Raw genomic sequence first — 17,298 nt, forward strand, 5'->3', positions numbered from 1 at the left:
GATTCAAAGGTCATATGAGTTTACTTGCTGTGATGACATTCAGATCAAAGTCTGAGAGTGTAATTTTTTTCTACCCGATATATATTTTGGTGAATTAATGCTCATAGTGTATTTCAGTTGTGCTTATGTAGTGCGGTAAAAGCTGTTGCTCTGATTTTTTTGTAACTTTCATTTTTATGTCAACCTTAATTAGGTTTTACTATGGAATACATGTTGATACTGCTCCTTTTAACAGTTGATGCACCTTTTGTAACTACACAATTTAATGGGTACAACTGCGATGCAAACCAACACAGCAGATTTCCTGGTAAGTATTTTTAATTTCAAAATGCTACATCTTAAGAACTGTTAGGAAGATACAACATTTACAAACAGTTTTTTGCACTCTTTCTGGCACACATATTGTTGTTTAAATGTAAAGAAACATTTGAAATTTCAGAAAATGCACATATTATTGATTCTGCTGAGGAAGAATAACATTCTATTACATTTAGCTCTGACATTGAGTTAGTTATACTGTATATTAATTTAAGTAAGGTTTTCAGAGCTACAACATCTCAAGAACAATGCAGTTTAATGCTATATCTTGTAATATTTCAAAGGTGGTAGGTGAGTGAAGTATAATGTAGGGTATGATCATTCTGGGATATTTTCTGCACCAATGACTATTCATTACCAACAGTTCCCTAATTTGTATACAAATAAATGAAACTAAAGCCATAGAATATTTACTAACATACATATGAATATTTAGCAGCTGTAGTAAGGAGGGATACCTTCCACATCAAGCAAAAAGTGACAGATCTCCCGCCTTGGAAGTTATGTAACTTCCATTACCGGGACTTCCGAGGCCATGGGGGCCCTCCCCGGCAGTAACACCACTACTGGGGGGGTCACATAACCATGTTGGGTCACATGTGTTATGACGTCACGGTTCTAAACATGGCTAGGAAGCTATCATAACAGGTATGGGTCCCATTGCTCTGCGTATAAGGCTTTAATGCGGTTGTATGATGAAACAACACAGGGAAATACTCTGCCTACCTTTACAATGCATTTCCGTCCAACATTTTTTTAGAATGCATATGCTTTTATATTGTATGCCTTTACCGTGCATTGTTTATATATATAAAACAAAGTATTTGTGGGGGTGACCCCCCTCACCCCTGAACTTACCATACATGTGTGGTAAAGGCATATGCTGTAAAAGCATATGTATTCTAAAAACATGTGAGGTAAAAAATGAATGGTAAAGGTACAACGTGTTGAAAACCTCATTGCAAAGGCTGTTTCCTCTTTGTCGCAGGCAAAATTGCAAAACTAGGGGTGCATAGTATGTGAGTCTCTACAACGCAATCCCAGGCTTTTTCAGACAGTCCCAGTCATTAAATATTGATGAGAAGATGGTGAAGTTTATCCTCATTTTTCTCATAACCCATACAGAGGGACAGTTAATGGTGTAATGTATAAGTACAATCTGTAACTTTTGGAGCAATTAAGCGTAGAAGAACAAGTTATTGTACCATCATAAGCAACAAAATACTAATTTTTGTATGGAGAGATACTCCACAGACATACACATTATCACAGGCTTTTGTTATGTTATGTTATGTTATGTTAATTAATCATTTTTATAGCGCGCGGCTACTCAAAAAGAGTGTCCCGGCGCTTTTATTGGAGAAAGAAAAGCTGCAACATAATAACATAACACCAAAATAAAAGACTAAAAGAGAAGTGATCCAAGGATTCGAGAGAGACCGGCTACTGAGTAAACAGCCACGTTTTAAGGCCTTTCCTAAAAGCCAGCAAGCTAGTGGCTCCCCGCAGGGCCAGTGGCAAAGAGTTCCATAGCTGAGATGCCAGCAATCCAAAAGAGCGGCCGCCAAGGCGCGTTTTCTTTACCCGAGGGACAACAGCCAGGTGCAGGGATTCCGACCTCAGAGATCTGGTCGGATGGTAAAAGACCAGTCTCTTTTGGAGGTACTTAGCTCCCCCCTTGTGCAGAGCTTTATAGGCCAAAGTCAGCGCCTTAAAGGCGATCCTCTTGCGGATGGGCAACCAATGTAAAGTTGCCAACAGGCCCGAGGCACTGGAGCGCCTACTAAGGCCGAAGATTGCCCTGGCCGCGGCGTTCTGCACCACTTGAAGCCGCTGCAGCAAGTACTCTGGAAGGCCCAGGTAAAGAATGTTGGAATAATCCAACCTGGACCCAATCAGAGCCTGAACTGTCAGCGTCCTATGCTCCACGGATAACAGAGGAAGGAACCTCCGCAGCATCCTAAGGATGCCAAAGCACATGCCCGACACCCCCAGTATCTGAGATTTCAGGGTTAACCTGTTATCCATCTTCACCCCTAGATTCTTTGCAACCTGAGAGGAGCAGGATGGAGGGAACATATCCAGTGGCCACCAAGTCTGCCAGTCAGGCTCGGTGTCACACCCAAAGAAAAGTACTTCGGATTTGTCGGAATTGCACTTAAGGCTGTTTAGATGGAACCAGTGAAAAACAGCCCCAAGGCAATCCCGAATACTGTCCCCGTCAAAGTCACCTCCTCTCTTACAAGAGAAGATGAGCTGGGTGTCATCCGCGTAGGATACGATCTGGGCACCATGCGACTCCACCAGCGCCGCCAACGGGGTCATAATGATGTTAAAGAGGGTCGGGCTCAAAATGGAGCCCTGAGGGACCCCGACTCCCAGAGGCGGCATCACGGCGGAATCAGGCGGGGCCCAGATCGTTTGCCGGCGGCCGGCAAGAAAGGAAGAAAACCAGTCGAACACCGTCCCCCGTATGCCTATCTCGCGAAGTCTTGCGAGAAGACCAACATGGGGAACGGTGTCGAAAGCCGCCGACAGGTCTAACATCACCAGCATGACTTTGCCCCCAGAGTCCAGAACACCTTTAATGGTTTCCGAAACCTCCAGGAGCGCTGTCTCAGTGCTAAGATGGGGACGAAAGCCCGATTGGGTGGCGTGCAGGATCTCATTAGATTCAAGAAAATTGGAGAGCACGCCTTGAACGTGCTTTTCCAGAATCTTCGTGAGGGCCGGCAGCAGAGAGATGGGCCTATAATTAACTGGGGCCTTCGGGTCTAGGCCAGGTTTTTTGAGCAAGGGAATCACCATCGCCTGTTTCCAGGTTTGCGGGACCACACCCAGCCTCAACAAAAGATTCAAAAGCGGATTGGCCAGCGGGTTAATCACCTCCGCTACTTTCGCTAAAAATTTAGCAGGGCATGGGTCGAGGGGAGAACCTGATTTTAAATTGCCCATTAGAGCCAGCGAGTCCGGAGCAGAGATTGGAGGAAACACACTCAGCGTCACCCCTGGCCCGACCTGTGGCGGTGTGATGATGTCCAGTTCAGTCTGGCCCACCGACACTGGTACCAGGAATGACTCCTGGATGCGTTGGATCTTGCTCGTAAAGAAGTCAGCAAGGTCCGTAGCCCAGGTACCAGATGGTTTTTGGTCCGAGGTGTTAGACCAGGGGGAGGTGAATTCTCTCACGATGGAGAAGATCTCCCTGCAGGAGTTGGAGACGGCGTCAATTCTCCTGGCTAAATAAGCTTTTTTTTCCAGGCGAATGTCCCGGTGATAAGCCTTAACCACCGTTTTGTAGGTCAACTTGGCAACAGTGTCATATTGTGCCCGCCAAGCTCTTTCGGCTACCTTGCACTGCTGCCGCGTAGCCGACAGTGCAGCGGTAAACCAAGGCGCGGAGACCCGTTTCGGTGTCGGGCGAGATGTTACTTCCGGGGCAAGATCGTTTAGCCTGTCCAAAAACCAGTCCTGCATAGTCTGCAAATCCCTGTCTAGATCGCCTGAGAGGAGGCAAGGATGGACCACAGCTGCTTGAGCCAGCATCTCTGGGGTTACTCGGTGGAATGCCCTATGGACACGACCCTGTTGATGTGCCAGGATAGGCACTGACTTCACTATGCCCTTGATCACAAATTTGGCAAGAAAGTGGTCTGACCAAAGGACAGGAGTAACCTCTATACCCTCGAGAGGGACAGACGAGAAAACTTGGTCAAGGGTGTGCCCCTTCTCATGCGTAGGCTCCTGAAGGTAAGGGATAAGTCCCAGAGGGGTCAGCGCCTCAGAGAGTTTGGTGGCAGCCGGATCGGAAGGATCATCCAACCGAAAGTTGAAATCGCCTGCCACGATAAAATGTTCAGCTTTCAGGGCCAACTCCACCAGCACCGAGTCCAGATCTTCAAAGAAGGTGCCGGGAGCACCAGGTGGCCTGTATATGAGCAGTCCCTTAAAGGATTGATGGGGCGATAGAGTGATAGAGAAGGCTAGGGTCTCAGAGCCTCGGATGTCAATAGCTGGCAGGATCGCGCAAGGGGTTCCTTTCCGGACCACAAGCGCCACTCCACCTCCCCTTCCCTTGGCTCTATCCTTTCTGAAGATGTTATACTCAGGCGGGATTGCCATAGCGACGTCAGGGTTAGAAGAGTCTGCCCACCATGTCTCAGTAAGCATGAGGCATAGTGGCTTCTCTATATCGAGAAGCTCATAGATGTCCTGCGCATGTTTGCATGCTGACCTGGTGTTTAATAGCATGCATCCGAAGCCCATCCTGGAGGTGTTATTGCTCGGCCGTGAGGTGAGCGAGCGGGTCGGGCACCAGCCACAGCCCGGGCAGCGAGATTTCCCATGATGACGACCAGGGAACACAGTGCGACAGCCCGAGCCATGGGGATAGAAAGTGCGAAGTTCGCTAGGGGAATAGCGCAAGACGGGGGTCACAGGGGGACACATCCCTGGTGGTAGAGTCCCACCCGCCGCACCGCCCGCTCCCGGGACGCTGACGGGCGCAGACGGGCAGGACTCTGGCTTGACTCCGGCGAGAGTCCGGCGCTCCCGCTGCGCGTCACCGCTGCGCGCAGGTGGCGAACATTAAGTAGGGCTCACCTGTGTCGAAAATGAGCGCTAGAACGCTCAAAACAAGTGGCACACTCGCTCCAACCACCCCCAAGATGGCGCCCGGCGCCAAACACGAAGGCTGAGAGAAAAATGAAATAGATCCGCGAAGAGCGCGGTGGGGGGCCCAATTTAAGGTGCAAGTGAGAGGGCAGACACAGATAGTTTTAAAAACAGGGTGAATACAAATTAAATTAACAAAGATACAAAATCGGTATTTTTAAAAATTACAGCAGCGCTGAAAATGACAAATCAGCAGAATAGCGCGCGTGCGTGCTACTACCTTTCTCCAGGCAGAGCTACTGCCTAGCTCGCCTTAAGTAGGGCTCACCTGTGTCGAAAATGAGCGCTAGAACGCTCAAAACAAGTGGCACACTCGCTCCAACCACCCCCAAGATGGCGCCCGGCGCCAAACACGAAGGCTGAGAGAAAAATGAAATAGATCCGCGAAGAGCGCGGTGGGGGGCCCAATTTAAGGTGCAAGTGAGAGGGCAGACACAGATAGTTTTAAAAACAGGGTGAATACAAATTAAATTAACAAAGATACAAAATCGGTATTTTTAAAATTTACAGCAGCGCTGAAAATGACAAATCAGCAGAATAGCGCGCGTGCGTGCTACTACCTTTCTCCAGCAATATTGTAATATTACTTCTGTAATTACAGGAAATTTAAAAATTAGGAATAAAAAGACCCCAAAGAAAAATGCTCTAGTTGGTTTGACCGAAAATGTACAAAAGCAAATCAAGACCTAAAAAAGACCCTAGATCTAGAGATGATAAAATGATAAAAACATTGAACAAGTCTTACAAACATAACCTACATTAAAGGAGAGCAGTGTTACATTAACAAGCCTGGGGGGAAATGTTTAGAAGCAGCAGATTCACTGGATGCAACATTATGGAAAACAATAAATCATCCCTTTTTTAAAGACCAGATCACAGTCAAGATTGAGACTTTAGTACAATCTTCAGATTGGATAAGCCATTTTGTTCAGATTTTTAACCCAAAAAATTGCAATCCATTAGTCCTTGAAAATACAACATTTGTAACTATGGGGTGCCTAAATTTGACCCCTATTACTTTAGATGAGATAAAAGCTGCTTTAGATAGATGTACCAGTGGGAAGGTACTTGGCCTCAATGAGGTACCCATAGATATGTTTAAATCGGACACTGACTTTTTGGCCCCAATCTTACTAAGCTTCTGTACGCATCAGCAGACAATTTGCTGCCTGTAACCTGGACGTAAAGTGCTATTGTTCCGACCTTCAGGAAAGGAGACAAGGGAGATGCAAAATACTACCGCCCTATATGTCTTCTTGACTCAACAAAAAAAATGATGGGCAGAGTCCTTCTGTAAAGATTAGAAAGTTGGGTAGACAACAACTCAGTCCTTACAGAATCCCAGTATTGATTCAGAAGAAATATGGGGACTATAAAACAGTATATTAATTTTCACCTAATTATTAGCAAATGTATTCTCTCCAAGATGGGCCATCTACATTTATGTTTTGTAGATTTGTCGGTAAACCATGTAAAATGATGACAGACTTTGGTTCAGGTAGGTATCCCCAGCCATATTATCATCTGCCTATCACAAATATATAAATTATTATTTACTAGAGTTCAATAGAAGGCCCAAAGGTGGGTGCACTCCACATTTCAGGGTAATACGTGGGATCGGACAAGGCTATGTCCTTGCTCCGCTATTGTTCTCCCTCTTTGTCAATGGCATTGATCAATCCTTGCAAAAGCCGAATGCCGATGCCCCAAAAGTTGCAAATGCATAACCCCTGTTTTGTTGTCTGCAGATGATTCAGTCCTGTTATCCAGAACTGCAAATAGGCTCCAGTGTCTAATTGAGAATTTTGTTAAATATATGGAAGAAAAGGACTTAAAGCTTAACCTAAAAAAAAATTTGCAGTGGTCTGTGGAAAAGGGAAATGGAAAAGTAGAATACATAATGGTAAGGTGGTGCGGATAGTGGAAACACACACGTTTGCTCATCTGGGCCTCATTTTAACTCTAAAAAGCAATGGGGAACACACACTGAAATCAAAAATGTTATGGTCAAAAGAAACCATATTTTGACTTTTTTTAAAAGATAGGGATCAGCCAATAAGCGAAATTTTGACTCATTATAAGAGCAAGTGTATATATGGAACCTGTAATGGTGCCACAATATGGGTACTGGCCAATCATGCTTCACTTCAGACTCAAGAAAATATCTTCTTAAGGAGATTATTAATAATCCCTAGCTCAACTCCCTCATTCATTGTACACAGGGAACTAATAGTTCTCTACATTGATGATTACATATGTGTAGCCTCACTTACTGTTTAGCATGGGATCTGGAGTAAAAATGTAACTAAATTTACTCAGGACATCATAATGGATTGCCTTGCTCTTGAATGTAGAAATTCAATTCCATGGTTGGCATATGTTAACAAACTCCTACATAAACTTGATGAGAATATTGATATTAATGTCCCTACGAAAGTCTTATGACATAGGAAAAAGGTATTAAGGTAAATTGATGAAACGTCAAAACAAATGATCAAGTCATTTGGGGCCAGGCGTATGACCCTTTTTTGCCCTTGCAAATGGGAGATTGGCCTGTTTGTGACTGGAAATAGGGTAATGGCATGTACAAATGCTATTTTGCTAGTCACTGACTCGCAAAATAGCGTTTGTGACTCTCGCTATTAGGAAGGGGCGTCCCGTCTTAATAGCAAGACTCACTGCCATGTACTATTGTTTTGTGACAGCAAAACACTTGCAGTTTATCACCTACTTCAAGCAGGTGGTAAACCCCTCGCAAACGGAAAGAGGTCCCACGGGGATCCCTTCCCCTTTGTGAGTGTGTGAGAAAATACTTTTTAGGAGCAGGCGGTGATCCCAGGGCCCTCTGCTTGCCCTTAAAAAAATTAAGCTGAAAAGTGTATTTCTTCTTTTTTAGATGCATCCCGTTTTCTTTTAAGGAAAACAGGCTGATTTAAAAATAAAACTGCTTTATTTAAAAAGCAGTCTCGGACATGGTGGTCTGCTGATCCCAGCAGGCAACTATCCCTGCGAAAGCTAACCATTCCCAATCGGGTTGCAAATTGAGCTTGCCTCGTGAATATTGATGAGGCATGCAATTTGTGACCCCATTGGGAATTGCTAACAGTATCTGTGACACTGTTGTACATTGCATTTTGCTAGTCGCAAATTGTGAGTTGCAAAGCTAGCAGTTTGTGAGTCGCTAAATGTAAGGGTCATACATCTGGCCCATAGTGAAAGGCCAATTGAGATAGGCACACAACAATATCCACTTTGGGTACCAAACTTACAACATAGATTAAGACTGGGCACTCTCCATTTGTTAATAGCTTTATCCGGGCCCTGATAGTATCCTACCAGACATGTTTAAATCTAATACTGGGGTCTGGGCTCTGCAATTAACACAGGTGTTGAATGCGGCCACCTGGTTGGGCACATTGCCATCTTGGTCTACTGCTGTCATTGTTCCTATCTTTAAGAAGGAGGAAAAAGACAACTCCCAATTCTATAGACCAATAGAGTTACTGGACTCAATGATCAACGTACTGGGGAGGGTAATCTTAAATAGGCTAAGTGACTGGGCAGAGGAAAATAACATCATGTACGATGTTCAGTATGGTTTTAGAGCAGGAAGGTCCTCCTCAGACCAATGCCTGAACCTCCATTTGATTATTAATAAACACACAGTGGCTTGGTCTGAATCTATTCATTTAGCCTAGTGGACTTGACCTCTGCCTTTGACAGGGTGAATTGAGGGAACCTTTGGACCCTGCTTAGCGGGATGGGGATATACCCAATGTTGGACCTGGGGTCTCCAAGTCACATAGGATAGCGTGGCACTAAGTAGGGAGGCCTAACTCCAAGGTACATGTGTTAAGTTTGCGTCACACCCTTCAGTAACATAGCGTCCATCCCCTCAAAAAGAAAGACACCACACCAGTTTAGAAAAATACGACTGTTTTATAAAAGTCTCTTTGTGGTTTTTCTTAGTTCCTTAGCAATATTTTTGTTTCAGCTTACAATTTGCTCTACATGAAATCATCAACAATAATACAATTTTGATCAAGCATTAATGTCACTTCCCTTCCCTTCTCTTTGAAAGGAGGTTTCTATGACAGTTTCTTCTCCATAGAGTTGCACAACTTCTGTAATTCACAACCCTGGCCTTAATAACCTTAGATCTTTCTTTCAGATAGACTAGGCTTTTTCACTAACCTTATACTCTCATTACCGTGTTATACCTGAGGCAACAGACATCAAATAGTGCAGTTTTACCAGACCTAAAGGAAATGGTGCTCTGATGAACTGTCAACCTGAATATTTCCTTTGTTCCCTCCACCAGCCTTTTTAGTATACACCGTCCAGACTGTCTGTACCAGTTGTTTACAGTTCCCTTTGTCAGCACCAATCGCTTGGCCTTGTGGCAGGATCCCTATTCTCCTCAGGCTGTAAGCTGCCCACCACCCTGTGGAACACTGTCCTGCGGCAGCCTTTTCGTGTGCAACTAGTCAGTTACGAAGTCGCACACCCCATGAGTTTGGTTAGATTGTCATCACAACAGTAGGGTAGGGAATTGCTCTAAACCCGTCAGCTGCTAGCCAGGATAGGCGGGATTTTTAGTCAGGTTCGTTGGGCTCACCTCTCCCTCCCCTACTGAAACCGGGTAAGAGGCCCACTCTGGCCTGGGGGAGCCCCGCTCTTCACTCCTGGATCTTACCGAGTGATCGGAGGTTTGTCTCTGTCCCACACGTGCACCTGCTGCCACTTTTCACCGGTACCTCAGCTCCGTGGCGTTCCCGGCCCAAGCGCTGCGGAATGCCAGGCAGCTGAAGGGGTCGGAGCTACGCCGAGTCTTCCTCACCGCTCCCGGCTCCGAGTTCTGCCCTCCTCGCGTTTGTCAGAGGGGGGTGGGGGCGGGAACAGCGCAGGCCGGCCTCCGTCAGTCTCCTTTTCCTTCCGGCAACACGCTCGCCTGCCTTGCTGCAATATTGCCTTCCGCGTTCGCTGCTCCACTGTCTTCCGGCAGACCCTCTCGGCTGATCCTCACCACAGGGGCCCCGGAATAGGCGTCAATGGACTGACGGCGAGGTAGCGACTCACCGAGTGCCACCAGGTAGGTCTTGTTCTTCGTGAACAAGAGGTCTCTCAGGAAAGGAGTAAAGTTGTTCCTAACCCTACAGTTCCACAACGAACTTTACCGGCGGGGACACTCAGAGAAAAGGGGGGAAGAATCCATAGTAGGGCAATCTTCAATTAAATCAGGCCCTGGCCCCTGTGTCTCCTTTATTCAGTTAACCTCGTCTTGAAGAAGAAGGCTTTATAGCTCTTAAAGTCTTCAAACGACACAGTGCTATCAGGGATCGGTCCGAAGTTAGGGGGCTACGTCAGCAAAGAAGGGCAGCTGAACTTAGGGTCAATCTACCTCTTATTAGCGCGCTGGCCTCCCTACACTAATGCCTCACTCCTGACAGGGTTCTCTCAAGCACTCTGGACACTCTACAAACTGGCTGCCCTGACCCTGGCCTTATATAGGCTGACCTCAGAAGGTCCAGAAGGGACCAGAAGGTTCTGGAATGTTCCTATTCTACCCTATGGGTCCAGTCTCTGAGTTGGCAGTTGTGGCAGTTACTGGCCACCATTTTGTGGGTCTTGTGAATCCAGTCAAAAAGGCGCCTAGGCCTCAAGAAAAAGACTATGAGGGCAAAGAGCACCTAACCCCTAGGTCAACACCTAAAAAGTCCAGTAGACATAAAAAATAAAAAGGTTGAGGGGCAAAAAAAAGGACAAAATAAATAAATAATTAGGAGGGACCACCAAAAGGCTGACAGGTCTAACACCCAAGCACTCTGTCCCGTTGAGCAAATTTGCACTCAGACCTCTGCCTTGGAACGTTTCTCTCAGGACGCCGCCTGTACTCATCCTTTCCGATGTAGTCTTGCCCCTCTTTTTATTCACCTTGTACACAAATGGGCTTAAGCCCATGCTGTTATCAGCGGCAGCAGGTGGCTTGAAGTTGGGTGATAGATTATTTCCTGTATTAATATATGTGGATGAAGTGATCCTTATGGTCCGGACCGCTCAGGGGCTGGACCTTATCCTGGATAGGTATGTGTCTTTCATGGGGAACCTTGACTTGGTGGTTAATTTCTAGAAGTCATATGTGATGGTAGTAGGCCCCAAGTCAACTAAGAGCAAGACCTTTAAGGTTGCTAATTTTACTTGGGAAAAGCTAAGGCATTGCCTTACTTGGGAGTCCTATTTGATAGTAATATTTGTTGGATACCTCTGGTGGAGGCAAAAAGAGCAACGTTTCTCAGATCTACAGGGCACTTTTTAATTTTGCACAGAGGTTTAGCTCTAGGGTGCAGAGGGACCTGCTGAAATCTTATCAGGCAATATGCATCTCCCAGCTACAATACTGTAGCGAGATATGAGGGTATGCCAATCTGGACCATATCCAATCTGCCAACAAATATATTTTCACAAATTGGTACAGGCAGGTTTCACACTCTACTCTAGCTTTCTTTGTACAGGCAGAGCTTGGGCTTGTCCACATGTCAAATTTGATATCCCTTAGTCACCGCCTGTGTTGGATCAAGGTTTGGAGTAGGGCGGAATTGTTGTTAAATTCAATGATTTTAGCAGACTATTTGGCTCTTGATCGTCACATTGGATATCTTATAAAGCCCATGTTAAAGCAGCTTTTTATCATATTGGTAGGTCAGATATTTTTGAATATCCCTCCTCTCTCTCGGAGCGGGAGCTAGGGTCTATCAAAAGGCTGTTCATGGAACATTAATCCCTAGAGAGAGAGTACCTAAAACTCCAGAAAACTTCAGTTCGGGGTCACATGCTGCTAAAAACTGTTCAGGAGTTGGAGCTGTATCTTGTCAAGGTCTGCTCACAGCACCATAGGTGTTTACTGGCCAGATTCAGGTTCAATCAATTGCACCATTTTTTTAGGTTACCCTTCAGAATGGACACGGCCTGAGGCAAGAGAAACCTGCTGCTGGCCCAAAACGTCTCCACAGGATATGTTGCATTTTACCATGTTTTTTTCTTATTATAGCTGGCTGAAGAAGCAATGTTTAATCCCTTTGCTGGAATCCCTGAATTTTAATCAAGTTAGGCCTGCCTTGATGTACTACAGATAGTTTCAACAGATCATGTTATCATCGCAGTCCTATTCTTTTTAAGAGCAGCTTGCGTGTCTAGAAGATCAAGATTTAATTAGTTGCCCCATTACTTACTATTTTTATGTAATTTTATTTGTGTTTTTATTGTTTTTGAATTTTGATAGTGAAGTTTTGGTTTGCACTATTTCCCTTTATGGGGATTGCATCGCTTGAATCAAGACTTTATTGTGCCCTTTATCCCTCAAAATTAGTCACCTACCTTAATTCATCACTGAATCTTTAAAATGTGTTTAAATAGAGTGATCTTGTAATGTAAATGCACTTTATTGAAGGTTAGGTATTGCAGCTGGGTACAGTTTCCTATTGATATTAATGGATTTTAGTTGTATTTGTTTTACCTTGTATTTATAGAGGATGTGATAGTACCATACAACAAGGTAAATGAATATCGATTTTATATGATGTTTATGTGTGATGGTTTATGGCCAGAATCTACTGACTAAACATATTTATCTATCTAATAGCTTTCCCTGACATGGGCAAATGGGATCACAACCTCCCAAGTTGCCCTTGTGATGAAAAGTTGCACAAGTCAACTTTACATTTTATCTTTTTTTATAATTTTTATAAAGACATTAGGGAGTGTATTTTATGCCCTCTCTTTCTCAGTGGTAAATTATATTCTTATAAAGCTGCTTTTAATTTTGTTTGTAGCCTAGAAAATGAGAGCATATGCTACGCAGTGGTTTCCAATATTTATTTAGCAATTAAGAGAAGAAAGATTAATTCACACCTTGAGGCCCTAGTCTATGAAACGACATAGGACATATATCCCTACCGTGACTTCCAGGCCTGTTATCCCCTCCCCAATTACTGGACATGTTTACATCTATTCTATATCACTATATATATAAACTGTATTAACATTTTATTGCTTTTTATTAAAAGTATAATATGACATTTTTGTGTAACTTATACCCTATTTTACATGTTTTATGGTACTGATTAACTGATGTATTATGTTGACATATTTTAGAATGTTTAAATGGTAGTATTTTAACTGAATAAAGCTGATTGAATTAAATTAAAATCTTGATAAGACAGCTGGAGGGCTCCTGAATGAGAGGCTTACGAAATACACAGATAGGACCCTCCAGGCCCTCTATCGCCCTAAGACGTTCTGTCTTATCTTGGATGGTGCATATTTGACTTTTTGTATTTTGTTAGAAACTTATAGACAAATTCATAATTGAATAAAGACTGCTATGAAATGGAACCCAAACACAGATAGAGGGCACTTTTCACCTTCCCAAAGTGTTCCCACCTCATAACTAGCAAGCTGTACTTAGCATAAAATGTTGTACCAAGGCCACACACATAATCTGAAGCAGGCATCTCCTGAGAAAAGGAACCCAAACGCAGATGGCTACTCACCCTCCCAAAAGTGGACCCATGCATAGTTATCAAGCTCTGCTAAGTATAAAATGCTGTCTCTCAGGCCACACACAAACAGAAGAAGCAGCAAAACAAGTACTTAAAGCCTATGGACTGAGGGGATTGTGCAACATGGAGCAAAGGTTTGAGATAAAGTGCGTGGAGCAGCTGGCCAAGACAGGACAACTTCAGCTCCAGGTAAAAATAACGATTGCATATATCATTTACATTATTTTTCCATTCAATGTGTTGCATGGTGAAACATAGTTTCTGTTTCTCCTGGACTTAAAATATCTGCTTTTATTTATGGTTTAAAAAAAAAAAGCATGTGTCACCTTGTAGTTAGTAGTTGTGAAAATGCAAAAGTCTTACAGTGTCCCCACAAAGCCGACTGACAAGGCAGCCCCTGGTTACATCCTGTACTTATTAAAATGTGTGTGTAAAATAGAGGTGTCAGAGGAACACCAATTTGTTTTAACTGCGAGGGCTCAAGGACCTTGTTGCAGTTTAAGGAATGGTAGCTGAAGCATGTCGTTTGTTTCATTGTGTTGTATTTGCTTAAGAAGCGGCAGGCAATGTGGAATTAAAATCTGTTGATTAAACCACAGTTTGCCTGGGGTTAAAGGTCAGCAGCAGACTTTGAACTGGACTTCAATGCAGGCTGCGACAGGCCACGACCTGAGGCGTTGGTTGTGACAAAGGCCTCAGTGTGGAAGTGAACAGGATAGGAACAGGGGTGCTTAAGGGTGGGGGTAGAGGGGAGAGACCTGACTCTGGGGTCAGAGTTGAGCTAGTTCCAAGGGGTTGAGCCATTGTGATTGAGAAACAGCAACCTTTATGTACCATCCCCAAACAGCTGCAACTATAAGGATTTAAAAAAAATGAAAGGGCTGTGTTGTTTGATGTTTCGCACAGAAGCCTCTAGCTGTTGAACATTTACTGGCAAATCTTTAATGTTTTGTGTAATAGCACAAATTTATCTGATGCAAAATGTGTGTTGATTTTCTAATATGCTTTGGGCAGGTATGTAACAGGCTCATGTAAAAGTGTAAAATGTTGACACAGCAGCAATTAGTAGTATATTGTAATTAAGGAAATGTAAGTATAAAATAGTGGTATCAACTTGCCAGATATTTTTTTTAATTACACAGGCTCAAGGACCTCTCTTGCTGTTAAGAGAACGGTCACTAAACCATGTTTTTTGTTACATTGTGTTGCATTGCTTGCATTAAAATTTGTGTTTCATAAACATGCACAAATAAAATCTGTTGTTTAAACCATGGGGTTCCCAGAGGTTAAAGGTTGGCAGCATGCTTTGAATGCCTTTTCAAAAGCCAACATCTAACATGGGCTTCGATTGGAATTCATAGAGCATATTATCAAGGCCATTATCGCCGCTTTATCGGCAGTTTCCTGCTGATAAAAGCGGCGATAATGTATCGACTGTCCTTGATAATATGTCCCATAGTTACTGCGCAGCCATGTCCCCGTAATCTTCATGTAAGTAAATGTGTTTTTCAGGATAGAGCATATAAACAAGCCCACCTCATATTCACCTGTAAACAGAGGGATTATGCTGTACACTGTCTGATTCGTCTTAACACTCTAATATTTGTTTTTAGCATTTCAATAGCTATCTGCACTTCCACCTCATAACCTGTAAAACACACACATAAGAATAGATTTTTTTTAAGTTTGCGAAATTGAGACAATAAGAGTATCAACAGTTTCAGAACTATAAAGCTCAAAATATCTGTACCTTGTTTGAATTCAACCATTTCCTCATGTCTACATGTAGTTCTGGGAGAGCCTGTGTGCAGAGCAGAGAGATTTGCTTTTAAAACAACTCTAACAAGCAGGACACGTCATAAATGATTGAGTCATTTAAAAAAATATTCTAGACGTGTTTTTTCACAATATAATAAATCTTGTAAAGTTGCTGGAACTGACATTGTTATCAAACTTTGTAGCACAAAGGCCTAATCAAGGCAGGTAAGGTAAGGTCATATTTATTATATGAAGTTAATTAAAACTAATACAAGGAATAGAGATAAAAAAGTACATGTTTCAAAATAATAGCTAAAAGAAGTAATAAAACTGGATAAAGGAACGTTTGCTAATACAAAGTTGTGGCAAGAGTTAACTGGGCAATTAGGCCTAATGACCTCTAGTCCTTTGACAATTCACTCTGAAAGTGCTTGCAGATAGTTTGTTATCCTACGTGAGCAAAAATACACCTGTATTACAGAACGCATGTGTGTTTTCCCCGTTAAGCAGGGCTGCCCATGCACTGACTTGTAATTTTTCCTCTAATTGAAAGTTTTTCGTCTATCAGTGCTAGGAATTTTACTAACTTGCCGTTCATCAGCTGGCCTTCTTGATTAAAACAGGCTCTCATGGCTTGTCTCCATGTTCGAATCCCACACTGGATGAATTGATGTTTGACAGGTAGGATTTATTTATTTATTTATTTATTACACTTGAGGGTTTCCCGGTGCCTTGGATCCGTACTCTACCAGGAGGAGTAAATATTATTGGTTGAATAGCCATGCCTTAATACCCTTCCGGTATTTTATGTAGATCGGTTCTAGACGCAGTTTCAGCGGGAGCGTGTTCCACAGAGCAGGCGCCAGGTAGGTGAAAGAGCGTCCACCCATTCGTACCCGTTTAAACCTGGGGACAACAAATCTTGTCTGATGTAGTGATTGAAGATTTCGGGAGGGGGTATATTTATGAACCAATTTACATAGGTAAGCTGGGGCTTCCCCTGTATTTATTCTGAAAATGTTACACAGCGCTTTAAATTTAGCTCTATTGCCCATCTTGAGCCAGTGTAAGTTGCGTAAATGTTCAGAAACATGTGACCGCCCAGGGAGATGGAGAAGTACCCTGGCTGCCGCATTTTGGACGACCTGTAGTCGACGCGTGATCCCTTTGTTGGCGCCTAGATATAAGATGTTGCCATAATCTAATCTAGAGCCAATCAAGGCCTGGACTACGTTTTTTTGCGCCCCTTCGGGGAATTGCCACAAGATTTTTCTCAGCCACTTTAGAATGGCAAAGCAGATCGATGCTGTTTTGGCTGCTTGCAAGCGCATGGACAGTTTGTCATCGATTATCACTCCTAGGGTGCGAGCAGATTGCACCGCTACCGGGGTAGGGCCCTTTTCCGATGGCCAGTGGGCTGGTCCCCCGAGCTTTATCTGTTGTTGACAGAGAGAACACCAACTGTGTATCATCTGCATAAGAGACTATCGTGAGGCCATTTTCTTCTGCTATTTTTGCTAAAGGGGTTATATAAATGTTGAAAAGTAGCGGGCTCAAAATTGATCCCTGGGGCACTTCATATGGAGACGTCAGAATGTTGGAGGTATTATTTTTGGAGAACACCTATTAAGACCTGTCTGATAGAAAGTGTTTCTTTCCCCTGACAGGCTGGACCAAGAACAAACCAGGTGAGCCATGTCCTCAACTCAGTAATTGCACAATCAGCAGTGTGGAAGCAATTGGCCCCTCAGCCATGGTGGTAGGTGCTGGATGGCGGGCAGTTGTCCTAGTCTATGTTTCGGGAACTTCTCCTTGATGATCTGGGAGTATCCTTCGCTGAAGTAAGGTTGTGGGCTGATAGATATGTAGCCATTAATTTTCATCCAGTTATGTTTTCTTGATGCTAAGGTGATTTTATCTTCTACTGGTGACATACCCCTTATTGTCTTCCACACTATTTTCACAAGGCACACATGTGTGATCAAAACTT

The 17,298-nt window shown here is 43.7% G+C and overlaps 1 protein-coding gene across 1 annotated transcript in view; it reads left to right on the forward strand.

Moving 5' to 3' along the window:
- The first annotated feature begins 201 nt into the window (after positions 1-201).
- The window catches only part of ZPLD1 (zona pellucida like domain containing 1), a 2,178,405-nt gene continuing 2,161,308 nt past the window's right edge, over positions 202-17,298 (forward strand). Inside the window, exon 1 of the mRNA XM_078656102.1 lies at positions 202-307. Within this exon, the coding sequence (XP_078512228.1) occupies positions 202-307 (106 nt within the window). The remainder of the gene's footprint in view (positions 308-17,298) is intronic.

Source organism: Lissotriton helveticus, chromosome 8, assembly GCF_964261635.1.
Source record: "Lissotriton helveticus chromosome 8, aLisHel1.1, whole genome shotgun sequence".
In the NCBI taxonomy this organism is placed as follows: domain Eukaryota; kingdom Metazoa; phylum Chordata; class Amphibia; order Caudata; family Salamandridae; genus Lissotriton; species Lissotriton helveticus.